The sequence below is a fragment of the Coffea eugenioides genome, chromosome 9 (assembly GCF_003713205.1).
Source record: "Coffea eugenioides isolate CCC68of chromosome 9, Ceug_1.0, whole genome shotgun sequence".
Lineage (NCBI taxonomy): Eukaryota > Viridiplantae > Streptophyta > Magnoliopsida > Gentianales > Rubiaceae > Coffea > Coffea eugenioides.
The window spans coordinates 7,980,653-8,003,416 of record NC_040043.1 but is presented as its reverse complement, the minus strand read 5'-3'; the positions used below and the strand labels follow the sequence as shown (position 1 = coordinate 8,003,416).

The 22,764-nt window shown below is 32.9% G+C and overlaps 2 protein-coding genes across 2 annotated transcripts; both read left to right on the top strand.

The window, feature by feature from the left end:
- Window positions 1–9,790: 9,790 nt before the first annotated feature.
- On the top strand, window positions 9,791–13,509 carry LOC113782805 (delta(24)-sterol reductase). The gene is made up of 3 exons (XM_027328729.1): window positions 9,791–9,900; window positions 11,458–12,734; window positions 12,905–13,509. Exons 2-3 carry the CDS (start codon window positions 11,487–11,489, stop codon window positions 13,346–13,348), a joined length of 1,692 nt encoding a protein of 563 aa, XP_027184530.1. The 5' UTR covers window positions 9,791–9,900; window positions 11,458–11,486; the 3' UTR covers window positions 13,349–13,509.
- A 4,070-nt stretch (window positions 13,510–17,579) lies between these two features.
- LOC113783317 lies at window positions 17,580–18,408 on the top strand. Its single transcript, XM_027329412.1, has one exon. The coding sequence runs from the start codon at window positions 17,880–17,882 to the stop codon at window positions 18,147–18,149; it is 270 nt and encodes an 89-aa protein (XP_027185213.1). The 5' UTR covers window positions 17,580–17,879; the 3' UTR covers window positions 18,150–18,408.
- Window positions 18,409–22,764: the final 4,356 nt, after the last annotated feature.

The following is a 22,764-nucleotide window of genomic DNA, read 5'->3' as shown; positions in this document are numbered from 1 at the left end:
TGCAGCAAGCTTCCTGCCCACAACCAAATTATACATAAAACGCTGCAAATGTTGTGGAGGACCTCAGATCTTTCTCATATGTTCCCTGTCATCGTTGGTCAATTTCACTGGCGAAAATCTGCTAATGGAATTATAAGCAATGTCGAATAGAATGTTCACCACCTTAAAGAACCCCTTTTTCAGGATTACAATGCTGTAACACTGGTAGAATCATAGCGATTGGGATTTGGTTCTCCAGCATCATTAAATCAGGTATCATCAAACTAAATTCCTCCTGCACCTTCTTTGGACTTTCCTTGTAGCTCTCCAGATCTTGGAGGAGCTGAAGCAAGCATATGGAGTCAACAATCACAATCAGCATCAAGGTCTCCTCACAAAAATCAAGGTAGTTGCCATAACATGAGTAGATTCTCTCTTCAAAAGGCCTTTGGAAAACTTTTCAGAAATTTCACGATTTCGTCCACTTTGACATTGCGAGCAGCGAGTACTAAACGCTTTAACACCATCGACGACTCAGGTAAGTCGGGACGACAATGATGAATCGGTCCGAAGCCTAAACCTCGAGGAGTATAAGCCTCAGGTTTGGTGTCTTTCAGAATTTTGGAAATTTCTGAAATGCTTGGACTACTTGGCATTTCTTCAAGGGGAGTTTTGTAAGTTAGTGCCATGTACTTTCTCCAGTTCTTCTCACTCTCTTTCGAAGGGAAGAATCTACTGGACAACATCTTTGCCATGGTTCTGTACCTTGAAGCAAACTGATCATTGCCAGTCTTGCACTTCTCATAATGATGACGGAAAATGGAAGGATTTCATACGGTCCTGGAAGTCTTTCCTGAAATCTTCTTAATCCAGCCCATATGCATCAATAATGGAGTGCCGATGACAATTTTGTAATCAAAAGTATTTGGATGAACATGATTCAAAGATGGCGGCTTAATAACAAAAAATGATTCACATTGGTCAGTTGCTTTCTTTTGCATTTCATAGATTCCATACTCAATGACTTGGAGCTGGCTAAGTCATATACTACTAACCAACCACTGGCCTTAATTGTTTATGTTGTAGTAATTACTAATTTATTGGTTGTGATCTGTCTAGGTGATTTCGAGATCTGCATGATTAATATTTTTTTAAAAAAAAAAGTTGTTTATATCATTTGTTTAGGATAATGCTTTCTTTTTAATAAGATTTGGTTCCTATTGAAGTGATGGAGTATACAACTTGAAAATTACAAATGGAACAATGCTTTTTCGAAGACACCAATCTTTTTTTTTTCTTTTTTGCTATGGTGGGGTACTTTGGTTGGTGTAACAATCCCTCCATTGTCAAATACTTGAGTTAATTTAATTTTAAAAAAATAAAAAGCATAAAATTGGAACAAACAGGTACTTAATCATAAAATGTTCTTCATGACAAAAACTATTTTAGGAGTTTAACACTCTCAACCTGAGTATGTTAATTTATCTTAAATAGATGAGAATTCTGGAATTTGATTTTTCGTAAGTCGACCCTAAACTTTTCTGAAAAACAAAGCATCGAAGAGCAAGGAAATACTTTTGATTTATGGGTTAATTTAATTTGTTCATTCAAAGGGGTTCAAAATCTCAATTTGCTCCGTTAAACCAGAAAAATCTCACTACCAAAGTAGCAAAATATGTCAATTTGGTCCCTTAAACTAAAAAATCCCTCATTTGGGTCTTCCAAAGTAGCAAAAAAGCTCGATTTGATCCTTTAACCAAAAAATTCTCAACTTGGTCCAAGATGATCAATTAAGCCAATTTTAGTAAAAGCATTAAAAATTGGTTTTGTAAAATAATTTAATCGGCAAAAGAAGGAAAATAAACTAGTTTTATTAATTGTTCAACAAGAAATATTGTGAACTTAATTTTCCGATGACGAAGGGCAATCTTTTGTTGGTTACTTTTGATTCTGTCAAGCAGCAATTTAGGTTAGAGGTTTTGTAAAGGAAAAAAGTTACAGAGTCTCTACAAAAGAAGGTTATCTTTTGGGAAAAATACGTGGAACTTCATTGTGATTTGCAAGAAAGTCAAGCCACCTTCTATGGTTCGAAAATATCCACAGTAACTCCAATTCTTATTTTCCTTCTTCTATCGCATTTTGTAATCAAACATCGAGATGTCTTTGCTAGAACTATCAATTATTGTGCATCATTCGAAACCACAAGAGGGTCTTATGCATATTTTTGAACCATAGGGAAGTGGATTGACTTTTGCAAACCACATGGAGGTTTCACTTATATTATCCTAATTTTTTTAAATTGAAATAAGCAAAGCAAGAAAACTTTACTAGAATAATAAAATAATCATTCTTAGTTTTTATCTTTAATAGTTTGATGTCTCTGTCTTTATTTATAATAGGTTTGGAACTAAAACTATTTTCTTAAATTGAAGATCCAAAATGAGATTGTTTTGTTTTTTAAATTTGAGGGAGAAATTGAGGCTTTGTACTATTTTGGAGGACCAAAGTGAGGCTTCCTCAATTTGAGGGACCAAATGAATATAGTTTACCACTTTAAGGAACAAACTGAGAATTATTCATTTTGAGGACCAAAATCGGATTTTTGATCAACTTGGAGGACCAGAAATTGACCCTTAAGTAATTGATTGGTAGAACAAGTTCCCACTTGTTAGAATAAATAAGGATTAATTTCATTTTGGTCCTCCATAAAAATTTCAATTTTGTCCCTTATATTAAAAAGCTCTCAATTTGGTCCTTTGAAATACCCAAACATCTCAATTTCATCCCTCAAACAAAAAACCTCAATTTGATCCTCTTATTGAAAAAAATTATTCCAAATTGATCATCCTATAATATTAAAGGTATTAGAGGCTTGCTGATTATATGAAAAATTAAACTACAAGATAGGAAGTTGTTTTAATAGTTCTACAAGTCTAATAAGCATTTTGCAACCTAGTGTTTTGCTGACAATGATGCAATCTTTTGCAGGTTATTTATGATATAATATTGAACAATTTAGAGATTAAAAAAGTGTGCAAAAAATTAATTCAATAAAAGAAGGCACTTTTCATTGAATTTGGTAAAATTGGAAAAACTTTTTAATAGTGTAATAAATCTTTCTTAGTTTTGTTTATTACCACTTGATTCTTCGAGAGTTATTGAACCACTAATGTAATAATGGAGAACCAAGGTGGTACTTTCTCAATTTGGAAGACCAAATTGAGAATTTTTTTTATTTAAGAGACCATATTGAGATTTTGTGCTACTTTACTAAAATGAAACTTTTCTAGTTAGAGGTATCAAATTGAGACGTTTTGCTACTTTGGAGGACCAAATCAAGATCCTTTTAGCTAGAGAGAACAAATTGAGATATTTAACCACTTTAGAGGCCAAAATGATATTAACCCCATCTATAAGAACTTTTCTTCTTCTCTTTCAATACAATTACATCAATCCTACTCAGGCCATAGCTGTTAAATCCTCATTAAGAAGAGCTTTCAAGACTTAACGTCGAAATGTTATTGTCTAACCCTTCTACAAGTAATATGTAATTTTCCAAATATATAATATTCTACAACTAATCAAATGGATCCAAATTGCTCAATATAGTGACATTAAACTCCAAAAATGTGTACTAATCAAATGGATCCAAATGTTTTTATATTGTGGAACAGTTTCTCATCATTCTGTTGATTTGGAAAATGTACTGGTGAATCCATCCTCAATTGTGTGCAGTATACATCACCTCTATTCAAACAATTGATTCTCTCGTCAAAGACAGCGTGGAAAACTTCTCCCTGGACATCCAGGTTTCTTGTTTATCTTGCCCTCTTCTGAGCTTGTTTCTCTTGTGCTCATCTCCAATCTGTCTTTCCCCATTTTCTCTTCCTTCTGTTTCTTGAAAAATCGACAATGACTTAAAGTCCATTGGGACGTTGTAAATTAAGTGATCGTGAGATTCTCAGTTGAATTACAAACTTTTCTTTTGAACCAAAAAGAAGTAATGGAATAATTATTCTAGTATTTTTTATGACGTAATGTATGTGAAATAAAATAATAATTAGAAATATAGAAAGATGAATTAAAAAATACGTTTATGATGTAAATAAAATAATATTTCAAATAATTTTGTATCCGAACACATCTGGAATTAGCGTATTGATCAGCAGCATCGAGCTATGACTTTCCAAGGATTTTTGTTGACAGGTTTTATACTTTTCTCTAGAAGTTTATTCTTAGGAGAAATATATATGTTTCTCTTAGTCTTAGCGAACTTAAATGGAAAGACCCTTTAAGAATGATTTATTTAAGGGTCAATGAATTGAAGACATCATGCGTTCTCTTGGGATGGTTAGTTGATTAGTAAAAATGGTCTGTTTATGGTTTTTTCACCTTTTACATTTTCCCTATCAAATTTATGATTGCCAATCGGGAAGACAACTTGGCCCGTTTGAGACATTTGTGACAGGTTGTCGAGCCTGTGCAATAATAAATACCTACTCAAACAAAATATAATTTCTGTAGATAGTGATAAGCAGGGTCGAATCCATAGGGATTGAGGTTATTTGTCTCTTTTCAAATTCAAATTAACAAAGAGGGGTTTTTTGGTAATAATTAAATGGTTCAAATAAAAATAAATGGCCAACTAAAAATTAAATGACAAATTATTAAAACCAAATTAATAATAACTACGCTCTAATCAAGAAACAACCTTGGCAATGGTTTGTAGCCCACTTTGCAACGCTAGACGGCTCAAAGCCAATGTAGTGAGGAATTTGCGCCTTTTTATCACTTTTTGTTCCAACTCCTTGCGAACAGCACAAATTCCCAAAAGTAAATAAAATCTACTAGTTAACGCACATTTGGTAGTATAATGCGAAGGAATTAATTATAAAATATATAACAAAATTGCGACCTATCAATTTGTTTTCAAAAAAAAAAAAGAGAACTCTGTAAGGATGGGATTTTCCAGAAATTAGATTACTTGTTTCAGTCAAATATTTGCTATTTTTGCAGTTGTTTTGGGAGAGAAGATAAAAGTGATATTTTTGCCCGTGTAATTTTAAAAAAAAAATGGATGCCAAGAGAGAGAGAGAAGTGAGATTTAAAAAAAGAGGAAGAGGAAAGGAGATTTGAATCCAAGACTTTAGAGATCTCAACATAATTGATTTCTAGACTAAGACCTCCTTGACTTTTGCCCATATAATTATCTTCCTTTCTTTCTTTTGTTTATTTCTTTGGGTTAATCACAATTAAAAAACTTCACCTAGAAATGCAATTACAAATTCAAAATAAAATTTTCCGTTGAGATGGAGTTTTTATTGGAAATGATGGAAGTAAGAAGAAAGAGAAAAAATAAATAAAAGAGGGGAAAAAGGTGAAAGGGAAAAAGATAAATGAAAAATCAAACTAATGGAAAGGTAATTTTGTGCTACAGGAAGTTAAGTGACAAAAATTAAAAGTTAGGGGATAAAGCGAGAAATAGGGTACACCTTCAGTGGATTAATTGTAATTAACCTTTTTTTAATGTTTCACAAAAACTATATATGCATCAAACCTTTATTCTCTTGTGAAAAGTGTCCATGTAATAATTAACAAGCTAACTTGGAGTTAATCAAAATCGTATCTTGATTTGCAGACACTGCAACAATCAGATGAGAGTTGAACTAAACTTTTAATGATGAGTTTAAAATTAAACATTCATTTTTAATCACCATTTCACCATTTTTTTATTTATGCCAACAAGAGAGCATGAGGAAACATTAACCAAAAATTCTTGGCAAAGGAGACGAATTTCATTTTAAAAAAATGAAAACTGTAAATATGTTCAAGTCAAAAGAAAAAACAAAGGCAAGCTAACAACTAGCTAAGAGATCTGAAATTCTAGACCAAAAAACAAAAAACCCTGTCTAGTTTTCAGAAACCTACACCAAAGTAATACTTTATCAACTGAATAATCCCAAGAAGAATCTCCTGACACAAAAAAAAAGTTTAACAAAAGAATTAATTCATCTCTAAGTGTACCTTAAGCTTAATGGATCCAACATCTAATTTTTTTTTTTTAGAATTTAATTGTGTTCTGGTTCAACTAATACTTTTTTAATTTAAACTGTATGGAAAAAAATACAAAAACTATAGAAGTAGATCACAAAAAAAAAAAAGAAAAAGGGTTAGAAAAACTATGAAAGGACATATGCTTTTTAGCTGTGTTGCATTGACATGCAGGATTAAATAATCTAAATTCAGATATTTATACAAATATTTAATTAAGTGGTCCAATTAATGAATTAATTAATTAGATATTTAATTTACTCCTAATAGAATTTGGTACGTAATGGGACACCATGTCACACCCACTAAGACCACGTGAGTGCCAGTCCACTCGAATCTCCAGGTGATCTGTCTCCGATATTTCCGCGGAAATCGAGATATATTTTAATTTTTGTTTAATCGTTTCAAATGTCTGTCGTTTTCTGATTTACTGTTTGATTTATAATTTTGTCAGCAGAAATTGAAAGAAACTAAAATGTTATATTACAGCAGGTCCATATTTTGAGTAATAGCTGTTAAAGAAACTGTTAATCTTACTTCAACTGTTAAATTTTTAAACAAGTAAGATTAATTAGTTGTTGCTATATGTAAAAATTTAATGAGTAAAATGTAAAAGAAACTGTTAAATTTTTAAAAAAGTATGATTAATTAGGAAATCACTCATAAAAATGTACTTCAGTGTTAAATCAATATTATGACAACTAATATGACAATTTGAGTAATAGTTGTAATAACATAGTAGCACTAAACCGCGAACATAAGTTGATTCAATTGGTAAAAACGAATCACTTTCTCACAAAATTCCGTTGTTGATATGAAAGTTGTATTGGTGAGCGATTTGTAAGAGTATATGTGAATGATCTGTGATCCCAGAAACATATCCTTCCTCGTGATAGTGATAGTGATCGAAATCGAATTCATTTTAACTCTTTTTACAAAATATAAAAAGAAAAAAGAGTAGCATTAAACTTGATAATTCAAAACAAAAACTTTTAGATGAATGCCCATTGTTACCGTTGTAAATCTTTAGTTGGAACCTTTCTCCCCCGTTAAAAATGAAGGGTTATCCTAATATGTGTCCAACCTACCATGCATTTATACGCTTTTCTTAATTAATTTTACTTTTTAAAAAATTTATCAGTTGAAGTACATTTCAATGAGTGGCTAATGAGCACCTTTAACCTGACTCAAAAATGAAATAGGTGTTGCTATTTGTAATTTTTTAGAAAAAAGTGTTATTATGTTTCGATTCTAGTTGATAATATGATTCCCAACTTTAGATCACAATTTAACACATCATGGATCTATTTGTTTGTTCTCTTATATATGATTGGTTGAAAATTAACTATAGCTCTTAGGTATTCATGAAAACGTGATAGGTTTTCCTGTTTGATATCCCAACGCGAGTTACACCAAATCGTGTACACACAGTGGCTGATTTAAGGTGGGGGCACGGGCAATACTTGTAAAATTTTGATATAATTTTAAATATGTTTCCAAAGCTTTTTTTTATGACGGAAGTAAAAGAATTATGTGATTTTCTAAATTGGTTTATGAACTAATATTTTAAAAAAATATGTGGGTCACGAAATTCCATTTAAAGTAAACTGAAAAAAAGACTTTTTATTTCAACTTATTGGTGAATTTTTTTTTACTTAAAAAACTAAAAAATGAGTAGGTAAAAAATTTTAACGTTACTTTTACTCCTACCGACAACTTTTTCTGGCTCCGCAAGCCACTGTGTACACATAAAGAAAGAGGTAGATCCGTTGTTTAAAAATTCTAAGATTATCGCTACAGTTTTGAATTGCATTTTTTGATGAAAAAAGTGATACTGGACAATTTTTTTTGGTGCATCTTTTAAAACACTAAATAGAGAAACCCTTTTGTGACGTAGTATGATATGGCTCATAATGTACCAACCTTTTAGTCGTTCTCGATGGTTCCTGATGTTGACGTATCGTACTTTGACACGAAGAAGCCCAGTATGATGAATCAACGTTATGACTAGAATGTACCAATGGATGTCTGTTCCATCGTTGTTGTCATATTTTTATTTTATTAATATTTTAAAATTAACATATACTTTTTAATCATATCATTTAAAAAAGTAATTTTTAAAATTTTCAATACATATTTATTAAGAGAATATTTTAAATACAAAGGATATATATATCAATTTATCAATGCCACATCATCTAGATATCATATTTTTATAAAAAGTTGAATTTCTGAAAAACGGCTCTAATATTGGAACGGGGAAAATATATGAGTAGGGCACTTTTGATGCAATTGTTGGCAAAAGTTGGCCATCTGATTGAGAATTTTTGTTTTGGGTGTCAATAAAATTACCACTAAGTTCCTTCAAAAAAAAAAGTTACCACTAAGTGAAATGGATATGTACAAATAAATAATAGAGTAATTTTTTTACATTATTAGTGTATATATTTTTTAAAAGTAATAGATTTATATCATATCACATAATATGCATTTGAATTTAAAAGTTAAATCATGAAGATGTAGCATACATTTATAACTATTAACATAAAAAAAATTACTACACTATCAAACGTATAAAAAGTTTAATCCTAAATAATGTTCCAACAAACCTAAATTTAACCATAAAATAGAAAAATAAACACTAACGTATACTATAGTTCAACTGGATTCACATATAGTAAAAATGTGACAATTGTATTTTTTTTGGATTAATCTTGTATACACTGTCAGTGTATACACTATCACCGTTTGATATATGACATATGTGTAATATTTGAATTTGAATTTCAAATTTTGCTCATGTGTCAATTTTGCTCATGTGTTTTTCATTAAATCGTAGTAGTGTATATACTGACAGTGCATATAAGATTTACTTTTTTTTTTTTTTTTGGAAGAAGACAATTGTATTCAGTACCTCTATTTGTATCTCACAAAGAATTCACAGTCTAGCAGTGGTTATAGCTCAAAATGTATCCTTATCTTGAGCGAAGAACTCCTCCCTAGATGGCCGCGTTCTCCTTATGTACTTATTAATCTTCCTTCTGTATGACAATTTAACTAAAACGTGTAATACCAGTTAATGTCTTTTTAAAGTGTTAACTATTTCTTCCGCGGTGTCACTTCAAAAAAAAAAAAAAAAATCTACTACAATGTAATACTATCAATTGAAAAAATATACTATTTTCAAAAAATAAATGTAGTAAGTACTATTATTTCCATTAGCCTAATAATTGAGCTCTATCAATGTGCAACTAATGATTGATTTCTTGAATTAAAAGATGGGTTTAATGGGCACTCGTTAACATAATTAAAATTCACTTAACTTACCATATATATAGATATATACTGATAATTATTATTCTCTTTTATATTTATATACATATTTTAATGAATATTTGTTAACATATCTAATATTTTTACCTAACTTATCATCTATGTACACATATTAATAATTATTAGCCTCTTATATATATACATACTTTCTTTATTTAATTTTATCTAACATCTTTTATATCTATTTATTTTCTTTAATTAATCTTGTATAATTTTTTAATTTAATTTTATCTACTATCCCTTGTCTTTGCTATGTCAGCTTTAAGACAGACCCTTAAAAGATTAGGCAAGGACTCTAATTCAATTAATGCCTACACAAATATGTAAGATATTCTTCAAGCCCATATAACGGCCATATAGCCGCTTATATGGCAGTATAGCAGTCCCATGGGATTCTGAGTCTGACACCATCTTTTACAAAACTACCCCTTCTCCTCTTCAGCTCTCTATTATTTATGTTCGGCTTTTCCTGTCACTTTCAGCTTCAGCATTTGCTCGTCCTCTTACTCCTCTCCACTCTCCTCTCTGACTCTTGAGGTACCTCCCTCCAATCCCTGTTTCAGGAATTTTATATTATGCTTTCTTCTACATTGCTTTCTTGGTGCTTATTATGGATAATTATTCTGAATTTAATTGCTTCAAGAATCAATATTTCAAGGAATTTATGTTCTGGGCTTTTGATGTGTTGTTTTTCTTGAAGATTTCTGTTTTTTTTTTTTGGGTAGCAAGTTTTTTAGCTTTATCATTTGGGTTTTTGTGTATTCTGTTTTGCTTGCATGCATGGGCTGTTCTTTTGCAAAATTTTTTTCATTCTTGAGATTTAGACGTGTTCTGCACAATAGATCTGAAGATATACTAGGCCTTTAGTTTAATTTAATATCTTTAAGTGTACAATTGTTTGTTTTGGTTTGTAAAATCGTTTTACCTGTTAACTCTTTTTAGTCCGTGGTTTCTTTGACTCGTGTGTTTTCTGGATCTGTGAACTGAATTCTGCTTTTGGAGTAAAAATGTGAATGATTAGAATTGAGGGCTGAAAGCTTTTTTTTTTTTTTCTTTTCTTTTTTGGTAGTTCACAATGCATTTTCAAATCTGAAGTGAAGAACCCTTTTGATGGTAAAAGGGTGAAGTGGAATATACTGTAAGAAGAATGTGGTTGTCCTTGTTTGTGATCACTGACAAGTGAATGCTCATGTGATGTTTGCTTAGCAAAATAAGGGTAAAAAGCAAAACTTTTTAATGGATCTGTATAGAATTAGCTTCAGATTTTGATGCCCTCTTTTAGCTGTAAATATTAAAATAATACATGGCACCCATGAGAAAGATAAATAAAAGGATCAATATTGCGAAAACTTTTTGTTGCAAAGGCACGTGACTGTACAAAATTGAACAATTTCTGGTGATTGGGGCCCCGTGGTAGTTAAATCAGCGAATTTGTACCTGTTAGGTGATTTTTGAACGATCTTCTTATTTGTTTGGTACTAAATCATTACTGCAAAAAGAACACTTTGAAAACATTAGATATCATCCTGTAGGAACTGTGCTTTTACCGTCCTATGGTAGATTGTACAGATTCCATTCATTGATTGTCTCAATGTATTCTTCTGTGCGTGAATGGTGCAGAATCTATAAGTTCTAGGAGAACAAGTCAAGGTGTAAAATCTCTAAACGTCTGACTTCAGCACAGTCTCTCGTTTTCTTACTTCTGCATTTTTGTTTTTCATTGAGTTGCTATGTTAGAAACTGTTTTCAGACTTTTCATGCCTCTTGTGGCTAGTTAAAACAGTTTTAGGTAGGACAATGTGGTTCTGGCATGAAACAATTTTATGGCCATTTTTAAAATATATTTGGTGCTTACGGTTACATCTGTATCCTTTTGAGCTGTTTGTCACGATAGTTTCTTTGGAGTTATCATTTCTGACATATGTGAACTGGAATGTTGCTTGTCAATAAGTAATTAGCTGGCTATCTGGTAAAATGTCTCATTTGATAACTGCAAGTTTCTTCTGTTTATGCCATTGTAGCAGATTTTGAGTCTAAAGTGCATGGTGTATGTTTTATCTGTAAACTAAAGAATTCTGATTTTCATTTTTTTAGGGTGTAGCTATATACATTCATTCACCAATATGTCAGATCTTGAGGCCCCTCTTCGCCCCAAGAGGAAGAAGGGCTTGGTGGACTACTTTGTCCAGTTTCGGTGGATCATTGTTATCTTTGTTGTTTTGCCTATCTCATTCACGATGTACTTCCTGCACTATCTGGGGGATGTGCGGTCTGAGTGTAAATCCTTCAAGCAGCGTCAAAAAGAGCATGATGAAAATGTTAAGAAAGTTGTGAAGCGGCTCAAAGAAAGGAATCCATCAAAGGATGGTCTTGTTTGCACAGCGCGGAAGCCATGGATAGCTGTTGGAATGCGCAATGTTGACTATAAGCGTGCTCGGCATTTTGAGGTTGATCTTTCTGCTTTCAGAAACGTACTTGATGTTGACAAGGAGAGAATGATTGCTAGAGTTGAGCCTCTTGTCAATATGGGTCATATATCTAGGGTTACCGTCCCAATGAATCTAGCCATAGCAGTTGTTGCTGAGCTTGATGACCTGACTGTTGGTGGGCTCATTAATGGCTATGGGATTGAAGGGAGCTCCCATATTTATGGCCTATTCTCTGATACCGTCGTAGCCTATGAAATTATATTAGCAGATGGGCAGTTAGTTAGAGCTACCAAGGACAATGAATACTCTGACCTTTTCTATGCTATCCCATGGTCTCAGGGAACACTGGGGCTTCTCGTTGCTGCTGAGATCAAGCTTATTCCTGTCAAAGAGTATATGAGAGTAACTTACAAACCAGTTGTTGGCAATCTCCAAGAGCTTGCACAGGGATATATTGATTCTTTTTGCCCCAGGGATGGGGATCAGGATAATCCTAACAAGGTTCCAGATTTTGTAGAAACCATGATTTACTCTCCTACAGAAGCTGTTTGCATGACTGGTAGATATGCTTCAAAAGAAGAGGCCAAACAGAAGGGAAATAAGATTAACAGGGTTTGTTGGTGGTTCAAGACATGGTTTTATCAGCATGCTCAAACAGCTCTAAAGAAAGGTGAGTTTGTGGAGTACATCCCTACAAGGGAGTATTACCACAGACACACAAGGTGTTTGTATTGGGAAGGGAAGCTCATTCTTCCATTTGCTGATCAATGGTGGTTCAGGTTTCTCCTTGGTTGGATGATGCCACCCAAGGTATCTCTGCTTAAAGCTACTCAAGGTGACGCTATTAGGAACTATTATCATGAGATGCATGTCATTCAGGATATGCTTGTTCCTCTTTACAAGGTTGGAGATGCTCTCGAGTGGGTCCACCGTGAAATGGAGGTATGATGATAATTTCTTTTCTTCAAAACAACGGTACACATACCCGGAGCTTTGTTGCCGGTCCTTATTATCCATTTAAGTTGCTAATTAGAATTTACTGCTTGCCTTCCTATTATTATATATATATATATTCTGTTTGATCTCTGAATGGTTGTTTTATGTTTCTTTAGTTGTATCCAATTTGGATGTGCCCACACCGAATGTATAAACTACCAGTGAAAACCATGATTTATCCTGAGCCAGGATTTGAGCAACAGCACAGGCAGGGTGATACACATTATGCTCAGATGTACACTGATGTTGGAATCTACTATGCCCCTGGACCAGTCTTGAGAGGTGAGGTATTTGATGGGGCTGATGCTGTCCGTAGAATGGAGAACTGGTTGATTGAAAACCATGGATTCCAGCCACAGTATGCTGTGTCAGAGCTGACAGAGAAGAACTTCTGGAGGATGTTCGACGCTGACCTCTATGAGGAGTGCAGGAGGAAATACAGAGCTATTGGAACTTTCATGAGCGTGTACTACAAGTCAAAGAAGGGGAGGAAGACAGAGAAGGAAGTGCAGGAAGCTGAGCAAGCTATTCTTGAGACTCCTTATGCTGAAACTGCTTAACTTTTTTTTAGGTTGAAACTGAGATTTCTGTAGGACTGGATCCGTTTTACAATTCTTGCAGTTGTGTTGGTTGTATTGTCTTCATCAGGTGTTGTAGTTCATACTTTATTGGACATGCGAGTTTTCTTATTGAGCTGGTTTGGACCATGTTGCGCTCTAAATCGTCTATCTATTAGGATTGCAAATAGACCTGCTTAATATCTAAACTATATATAATAAAGAGAAAGGAAGGGTTTGGGGTAAACATCTTTATACTCACAAAAATTAAATTTTATCTTAACTATCCAATTCCAATTATATATAGGATTAATCTTTCCTACACTAGCAGTGTATACATTGTCAGCATTGAATGAATGATAATTATGTAAAATTTGAATTTGAAATTCAATTTTTACACACATGTCATGAATTTAACGGTGATAGTGTATATAAAATTATTCTTATATATAACCAACATAATTTTCATCGCAATTACCAATAGGTTTAAATATCCAAATTTTTTCGTATCAAACAAAAAGGTCTAACAACCAAGATAACTATCAATGGGCATAATTATCAAGATGGCTATCAATTCATTAAAGAAAATTTTATAAAAATTAACTTCTTCTTAAATTATACACACATGGGCGTGCCCTCAACATAGTTTTGTTTACCCGAGTGATGCATGCAAATGGAACAGGCCCTTTAACTCTTCATTTGATTTAGGACTGCGTTTTGTGTCATTTTGTTTTCTTTCTTCTTCCTTTTGTTGCTTACTGTTGCTTCATGAATTACCAGCATTAAGCAACAATACAAACACATTCACTGATATATACAGTCATCCAGAAACAAATCAATCCCAAATAAGCTTGATTTTAAGTCAAGTACAGAAATTACTATTAGTCAAGTACAGAAAAACTTAACTCGTTAGTTTGGGATACACTTGATTATATATATATATATATATGAAATTAAATATATATTTCTAATATTTTATTATTTGCTAAGAAAAATTACTATTTTATTTATTTTTTAAATAAAATAATTATTTTTTTAAACTAGAGTAGGCTCGCACTTGAGTTTGACTCAATTCGAATTTGAGGTCAATCTCGAGTTTTACATTAAGAGCTTGTCAAGTTTAGATTCAATAAAATTGAGTCAAAACTCGACTCAATAAGGTCAAAACCGAATTCGTCTGGCCCCGTTTTCAACCCTACTCACAAATCAATTAGATCTCACAAACTTATTAAATTATTAGGTTCTCTAACACTACGCCGTACTAAAGAGAAAGCACTGAATATTTGCAATCATGAAATAAATGACTCAGATTAGATTATATCATTGGTCTAATACGAGCTATTGCTTTCAATATAACAAAAAAAAAAAGTTGATATAAATGATCTAACTTGGACGAAAATGATATGACCAAATTAGAGTATTAATGGCAACGTACAACCATAAAGGTCCAAATAGATAGAGTACTGTTGTAAAATGGTACCAAATCAAAGTGGTACCGAAGGATTTAAATAGGTTAATTAATCAGGTGAAAGTGGTAGGTCCCAAAAAAGAAAGTGGTGAGCCTGGTAGGCATTGCTACATATTGTATTGCAAACAATTACGTGATGTGATATGCAATGAGGATGTCTCGACAAGCATCTAATTAAAAAGTTAAATACGAAGATGACAATTTGTACTTATTCATGGTACAACTCCTGCCTTGTAGGTGTTACAATTAGTAGTAGCCTTACAATTAGTAGTAATTTAGTAACACCTACAATTAGGTGTTACAATTACTAATAGTAGTACCTTTGAAATGGTGAGGTAAAAAAAAAGTGACGAGAGATGAAGATAAGGGTGTTGAGGGACATGTGAGAAATGAGAGAAGATACGCTACTACTGGTCTACTGCTACACCAATATACTTATTTCCCTTCTTTTCTTCAACATAGTCTCCTCATGTCCCTCTCTCCACTTTTGTCTTTACCTTTTTCCCACCACCTCCGACCTCCTCCCAGACCTCCTTCTCGTCTCCTCACTTTCACACTCACACATGCACTCACCTTCATCTCACTTTCGTCCCTCCGCATTTTTACTTGTCCCTACAACTTTTCCATTTTTAAAAATTTTTTAATATAAAAGTTCAAAAGATTTTTAAATTTTTTTAAGAATCTATAAGTAGTACAGTATTAATAGGACAAGTATTACGAAAAAAAGAAAAAAAAAACAAAAAGAAGAAGAAGCTACCGACTGCCACAGTACTACTCCGTCCCACCACTACTGATATTACAACCTGCATCTACATCAATGTTTTGAAACCGGACCGGACCGGCCGATTTGATCGGTTAAACCGCGAACCGGCCATGGCACCGGTCCGGTTCAATGCCATAGTTGACTTTGACAGAAAATCGGTCGAACCGTGAAACCCGCCATTGAACCGGATTGAACCGGTTTTCAACCTTCCCTTTTTTAAAAAAAAAAAAAAAATTTTGCAAAATGCAACTATCAAGATTCGAACTCAAAACCTTTGTAATAGAAGACCAATGTATTAACCGTTACACCATCACATCTTATTAATTTTTTTGGATAACTTATTTATATAAAACAAACACTCATATTTCTTTTTTCCATTTTTCTTACAAAATCTCATCCTCTCATGGCTCTTTCTTTTTAATTTTCAACTCTCTCTCTCTCTCTATCCTCTTTTCTTTTGTCACTCCCTTTTTAATCAAATCTCTTTATTTTTAATTTATTGATGTTTTCTTCCATCTTTTAATTTTGTTTTTATCCATTAAATTGAAAAAAGTTAAAAAAGAATTATTTTTTTAACCCAAATTATTTAATGCCACAACCACTCACTTTTATCTCATTTTTTGTTTCTTATCAAGTTTACATTTTTATTTTCGATTTTCTTGACTTCCTTCGAACTCCAAACTTCTTTTTTTAAATTGCAATCTCTAAATCTCAAAACGTAAATTAAAATTTAAGTTCACAATATCTAAATTCTCACAGACGTGAATTTTGTATAATTTCAAAATATTGTGATATTTTTGGGTTGGATTTAGATATAATTGAAATTGAGATGAAATTTATTTGTTTTAACTTATAATTTAAAAAATTTATTTTTAAAAATCGAAGTTATTAAAAAATAGTAAACTTTTCATCATATAAAGTATTAAATTAGTCCATTACATGTCTTATTTTGTACATATATATATTTATATAAATTATTTTTAAAAAAATTCATTGAACCGAGGTTGAACCGGTCCGACCGGTTGAATCTCGACCCTTTCATTTCACCGGTTCAATTAACGGTCTGATTTTTAAAACATTGATCTACATGTGAGTTTCTCGAAAAAAAAAAAAAAGGGGATGAATGTTTGTAGTTTGTACTCGGTTGTTTGCCATGCATTGGGCCCATTTTTTTTTCACTTTTGATGCCCGCCAGATTTTTTGGAAATTTATCATGGCTGCAGACTTACTTGAAGTTTTTTTTTTATATATTTTTAAAAGCTGTGTCAGCCCGACAGCCAAATATTTATCAAAAAAAAAAAAATTTCTCTCACTTGTAGTTTTGTACCAGAATTCCGTTAGAACATTATTGTTGCAATTTTTTTTCGGACAATAATCAGAGGAATTAGCCACTAATTAGCTCACAAACTACACTTCAACGGTCTAGGCCTTAATTCCATTTGACATCACTAATACTAGCAACTAGTTTGGGAGTTAAGATTTGACAAGAAAAGAAAATGAAGAGAGAGAAAGAGAGGTGGATTTTCAGCCATTTAGGAGATGCATTTTCAATATATAAAAAAAGGAATGATGTGTTAGGTGCTACATTAAAAAAATTTTCCACCCATACAGGGTGAAAAATGAAGAAAAGTCGGAAGCTCAATAAATTTTTTAAAAAATTGCCAATTTTTTTAAATGGCTATTGAATAAAGTTTTATCAACATACATATCTAAAATCATAACCATCTTTATCAAACTCTTAAGCAGCATGCATTTTTGGATTGCATTTTTTTGCAGAAATATTTTTTAGATTTCTCTAAGAATATTTCTTCTCACATTTTTAATTATCTTTTTACCTTATGTATCTCCTTTAAAAAAACAAAAACAAAGTGTGTATTTCTCTAAGAACTCTAAAAAAAATGCAATCCGAACGGAGTAATGCATAAGATTGCCAACAAACTGCATCCCGTATGTAATTTTTTTCCCTTAAAAAAAAAGGGGGACACATCATGTCCAAACGCCCAAATCACGTCCTTTTTCCAACGTTCATTTTTCTTGATGCCAGAGTGTCTCCACCTTGGTGGGTACAAGAAAAGTATCCGTTACAAACTTGAACGTTAAGCCCTGCCCTGCCAGGCTGCCCCATTAACATCCCCTTCCAATCTCAAGAACTTTCTCACATTGTTAACTAGAAAACCTGGAAACATCCAGCCAGGCATCAACCAAAGATCCATCCTATTAATTCTACCCCCACCACCACCTCCTCCAGCACAACCAAGGCTTCACAAATTCATCAATCAAAGTCCTAGAAGAAGAAAAAAAAAATGGGTATGGTGGTGGTGATCTCCCTTCCATTTATCTTGTTCTCAATTTTACTGGGATTTGGATGTTATTTCCTGGGAAGAGCTAAAGGGAGGCAAGATTTAAGGAACAATGCTCAGGTCTTCGGGGTCCCTGCTCCGCCACCTGGTTCTGGTACCGGTACTGCAGCATCTGGCGCAAATGCTGCAAATTCTTCTTATTTTTCTCCTCAGAGTACTCCTCCTCATCAACCATTTTCTTCAAAATCGGATAAATTGAGCGATATGGTCTGAGGAAGGTTGATTTGAAGATGGAATTGGGGATTCTCCTGGCTTGTGTTGGGCTTTGAAGTCTACAGAACTTTGCTATAGTTTTTTCTTGATTGCTTGTATATTACTTGTACAATGTGATTTAAGTGTTTATTTGGACTTGAGCTCTCATTCTTTGATACTTAATCATATAAGGATTGGCATGAAGAGATTGATTAATTTGTACGACTTGTATTATGAATTAATCAATAAAATTGATATGCACTATCCATATTTACTTCTATTTTCTTTACTCGGGAGTTGCTTGTTTCTAGGGGGTTACAATACCAAAGAAAAAACTTTTTATTTGTCATTCAAAAAATGAAAGGTACTGCTACATTTATCTTTATCCATGGCTAGAACAAGAAATGAAATTCTATCTGTCTGGAATCAGTTGCAACCTTAGTGGGTTTGGGTTGCACAGAACAAAATTCTTGATAAGAGCACTCAAAGCTACTGGCAAGCTGGGGACAAGTCTCTTGCAGTAAGTCAATACGAATCATTCAAGACTAAAAGGGCCTGGAGTTCAAAATGTTTTACAATGCAAAATGTTTTCCATTTTTGTATTTTTCCCCCCTTGTTTTCTGTTGGGGGTTTAGGTCCAGAGTAATTCTACGATAGATGTTCTTTGTTGCACACTTTGTGTAGGAAGTGTATTTTATATATATATATATATATAAAGCAAATGGGCATTCATAGGTAACATCAATGGATGCATTGGTGGAGCTCTCTCGGAACCTGCCTTCTTTTGGCTTCAGTAAGAAGAGATCCATCGACCTGATGGCTTAATCAAATTCGTCATAACGCTCATAATGATCAACTTCACGAAGATCCTATTATATTCCGAACACCATTTGTTGCTCAAACCGTAGCAAATGCTACTCGTACAGTAGTAGATCAAGGTATGCAATGAACAGAAGTCATGATAAAAGATTCCGGTTTCAGGAGAGACATAACGCTTCGAGCTATTCATAGAGATTAAGATTTTTTTTTTTTCACTACCTCAGAACCTCCTTTTCTCTTAAAACTAAAATAAAGCATTCATATATATATATATATATGTGTGCGCGCGCGCGCGTGCCTGAAGAGATTCATATATATACACACACATACCTGAAGAGATTATACAAATAGTGGGGAAGCTGGGAAAACAATTTTCAGTGGGAAAAAAAGTAACACTAAAATTGTTTATGTGTACCTTTTTATTTAAAAAATATAAAATATCAAAACTCACATAACTGGCAGAACTAATGCATTTATGATATGAAAAATGCAAAATATATATATATATATTCTACTATTAAATAGTCATTTTACTTGAAAAAGCATGTAAAGCCATTTTCAATTGCTTACAGCTGGTCTGCATGTTTCGACAATGATTTACAACCATTTCATTTAAAACTCCATGAAATATATATTTTTTTAATGTAACCAACTAAATAATCATTTATTCAAAATTTTTAAATGAATGAGTTACAAATTACACCAAGTTCCAAGAGAGCCATAAATTACAGCAACTTCCAAGAAAATCAAATGGCTAGACCATAAACTCTAGACTTAGAAATTTTTGGGTTATTTAGCATCCATTTTCATCAAACTACAAAAGCAGTCTCATGTATATTTCACTTCTTAACATTTTAGTGTGTACAAATAATAAAATTTCTCTAAATTAGCTAAGTACTAAGACAAAGTCTGGTGGACCCCAATGCCCCCACTTTGGATTCATCTCTAGATATTTTTTTTTTTTTTTTTTTGTGAATGAAAAGTTTGGATGAGTTTGGTTTTGATCACTACCACGAGACATAATATGCCTTCGGAACCATAGATCGCTTATAGAAGTTGTTACAGATTGTCCATCAACATAACCCTCGTATTGATATTGGGATTCGAACACATAATTTTTTGTAACGAAGTAGTCTGTCTTTGCCAACTGACCCAACTTGTATTGGTCTAGATAAAATTCTCTACAAGGTGGGATTTCAGGGAATGTGTAAATATGTAGCATACATCTTTTTGGCAAGTATAGGTCCTGGAGGATGGTTTTTCTAGATATTGTTTGGCAAATGTAATATAATGTGCATTTTTTTTTTGGGTCAAAAAAAGCCTTATGGTCATCACATTGCCATTACACATAAACAAGGGGGTGTAAATTAATCAAACTACTTAATTTGAGTTTGTGAGTAGTTCGGTCAAAGGCTTGACTCAAATTTAGCATTGATTGAGTTTGAGCAACTTGATAACGTAATCGAGTCAAGTTTGAATCGAAAAAACTCAAATTCGAGTACTCGTTAAGCCTTATCAAGTAGTATATTTATAATATAATTATAAATTATTTATTATAAAATTATGTATTTTACTGAAAAGTAAAAACTGAGTTTGAAAACTAAATCGAAGCAAAATGACTCCTACTTGTTGGTTCAAACTTATTTTAGCCAAGTAATTAGTGCAAGAATTATCTCTCGCCAATAATGGCATAGAGTAACGAGTACATTGCAACTCCCCAATCTTCCATTTCCAAATTGAAAAACTTGTATAAATCATACACCAACTCGAAAAGGAACATACAATTATGAGCACTCAATAATCATTCTCAGTATTCCCGAAATGGGCTGCTACGCTTGGGCTTGGGTCGTGTTAGAGGCTGGGGACTATTAGGATTAGACAAGTTCAGACCACGTGGAAAATTGCAGTCTAAATTCTGGGGACTCTGCTGTTGTGACAAAATTGATACTCCCTCCGACCCGTTTTGTTAGTCTTGTTTTCCTTTTTCGTCTGTCCCAAATTGTAGTCCACTTTTCCATTAAGAAATGTAGTAATCTTTCAAATTGTCTAAAATACCCTTATTAAATATCTTGTTATTAATACATTGTTATTAAATACTAACCCACTACATTGAATACATTGAGCTTTTCCAATACATAGATAAATGAAAAGTCTATCTTTGTTATTCTTTGAAATTTATTTATATCAGGAGGGAAACAAATAATGCCATCATTATTTACAAAATCATGAGTGAAAATTTGAAAAACCATCCATATTCTCACAATTGATATTTATTGGCACTATTGGCGGTAATTAAAACAATCAGGGTGCATTATTGGCGGTAACTGATATTTATTGGCACCATTAGCTGTAACTGATATTAATTGGCACTCTTCGTGATTAGCATAAGGGTATTTTAGGAAATTATTAATCTAAATTTATGTTTCCAACCAAATTAATTACACTTTCTTAATCTGTGTGAAAAAAAAACCAAGACTAACAAAATGGGACGAAGGGAGTATCATCGGTTATTTGAATATTTACCAATTGGCTGGACATGTAAGCTTTGTGGGTCCCCCTTAGGTTACCTCTTAGGTCCTCTTAGCTTTAACTCTCAGTCAAATTTAATTAGTTGGGTGTGTGTGTCTTATGTCGTATTCGATAAAAAAAAAAAAGGTTATTTGAATATTTGTTCTTAATGCTATACCCTTTTCTAACTCTCTTATTTCTTCTCACGTACTTGTCACTCCTAACTGTCAAGCGCAGTATTCAAACTCTCGACTTGTTAGCGGAAAAGATTCTAAAAGTCCTCCTTAATTACTTGGGTTTTCACCGCTATACAAAAGAAAGATTACAAAAGGAATGTATTGGGTAGAGTTTGGAAAGCACAAGCATTGCAATATGCAAGTAAGATTGTTAATTACTTAAATTTCTTCCAATAACACTATTATAATGTGATGATCAACCTCCCTGCAAATGTATCGACAGGTGATAATACTAGAACGAAAGAGTAGGAGCTAAAACAAATTTTTGATTTAAAAGGGGAAAAAAAACTTCGCTAAGTGAAGACTTGCTCTGGTTCCTATATTTTGAGCTTGCAATATTTTGTATCACCAACTAAAAATAATATGCAGGCGTAAAAAGATAAATAAATGTGAAAACCAAATATCAGTGGCCAAAAGTGACATCATTGGTAATACATATGTACAAATTTTTTTTAGAGATTCTCTAGCATAGTAAGAAAACCATGATGCATTTCAAGTAATGAGAACCAAGTAAAAGTTTTGTCGAATTCCACGTGTTTTCTTTTCGGACCAGGCCAAAAAGTTGTCAATAAAAAACGTTTAGGTCAGTTTTATTTCATTTCCGCGTGATGTAGCTTACTTTGTTTACGTATAACTCACTTTCGACAATTTGTAAATATATATAACAAAATTTTGTGAATTCAATACATGATATTAAACCAACTTCCTCTAGAGGAATTGGCCATCACATTAATTGTAGAGTGGGAGGTCAAAGTTCAAATCTTACCTCCCATCAATATGTCTCTATATAAGGATTTATTTTTTAGCTAGATCATGGTCATCAATCTTTGCGGATAGTGTTAACTACAACCGCGGTAGCAACCGTCCTTACCATAACTCCTTTTCCTAGTGTCACAAGCCACTTGTAGGCCTGGCAATGGTTCCGGACTCGGACCGGATCCATCAAATTATTCCGAGTATGGGTAGGGATTTAATTTCGTATCCGGATCCAGACCCCGGATCCGTTTTGCCAAAAAAAAAAGGATTGGATACGGAATATAGTATTCCGACCCGGATCCGGATATAAATGGATT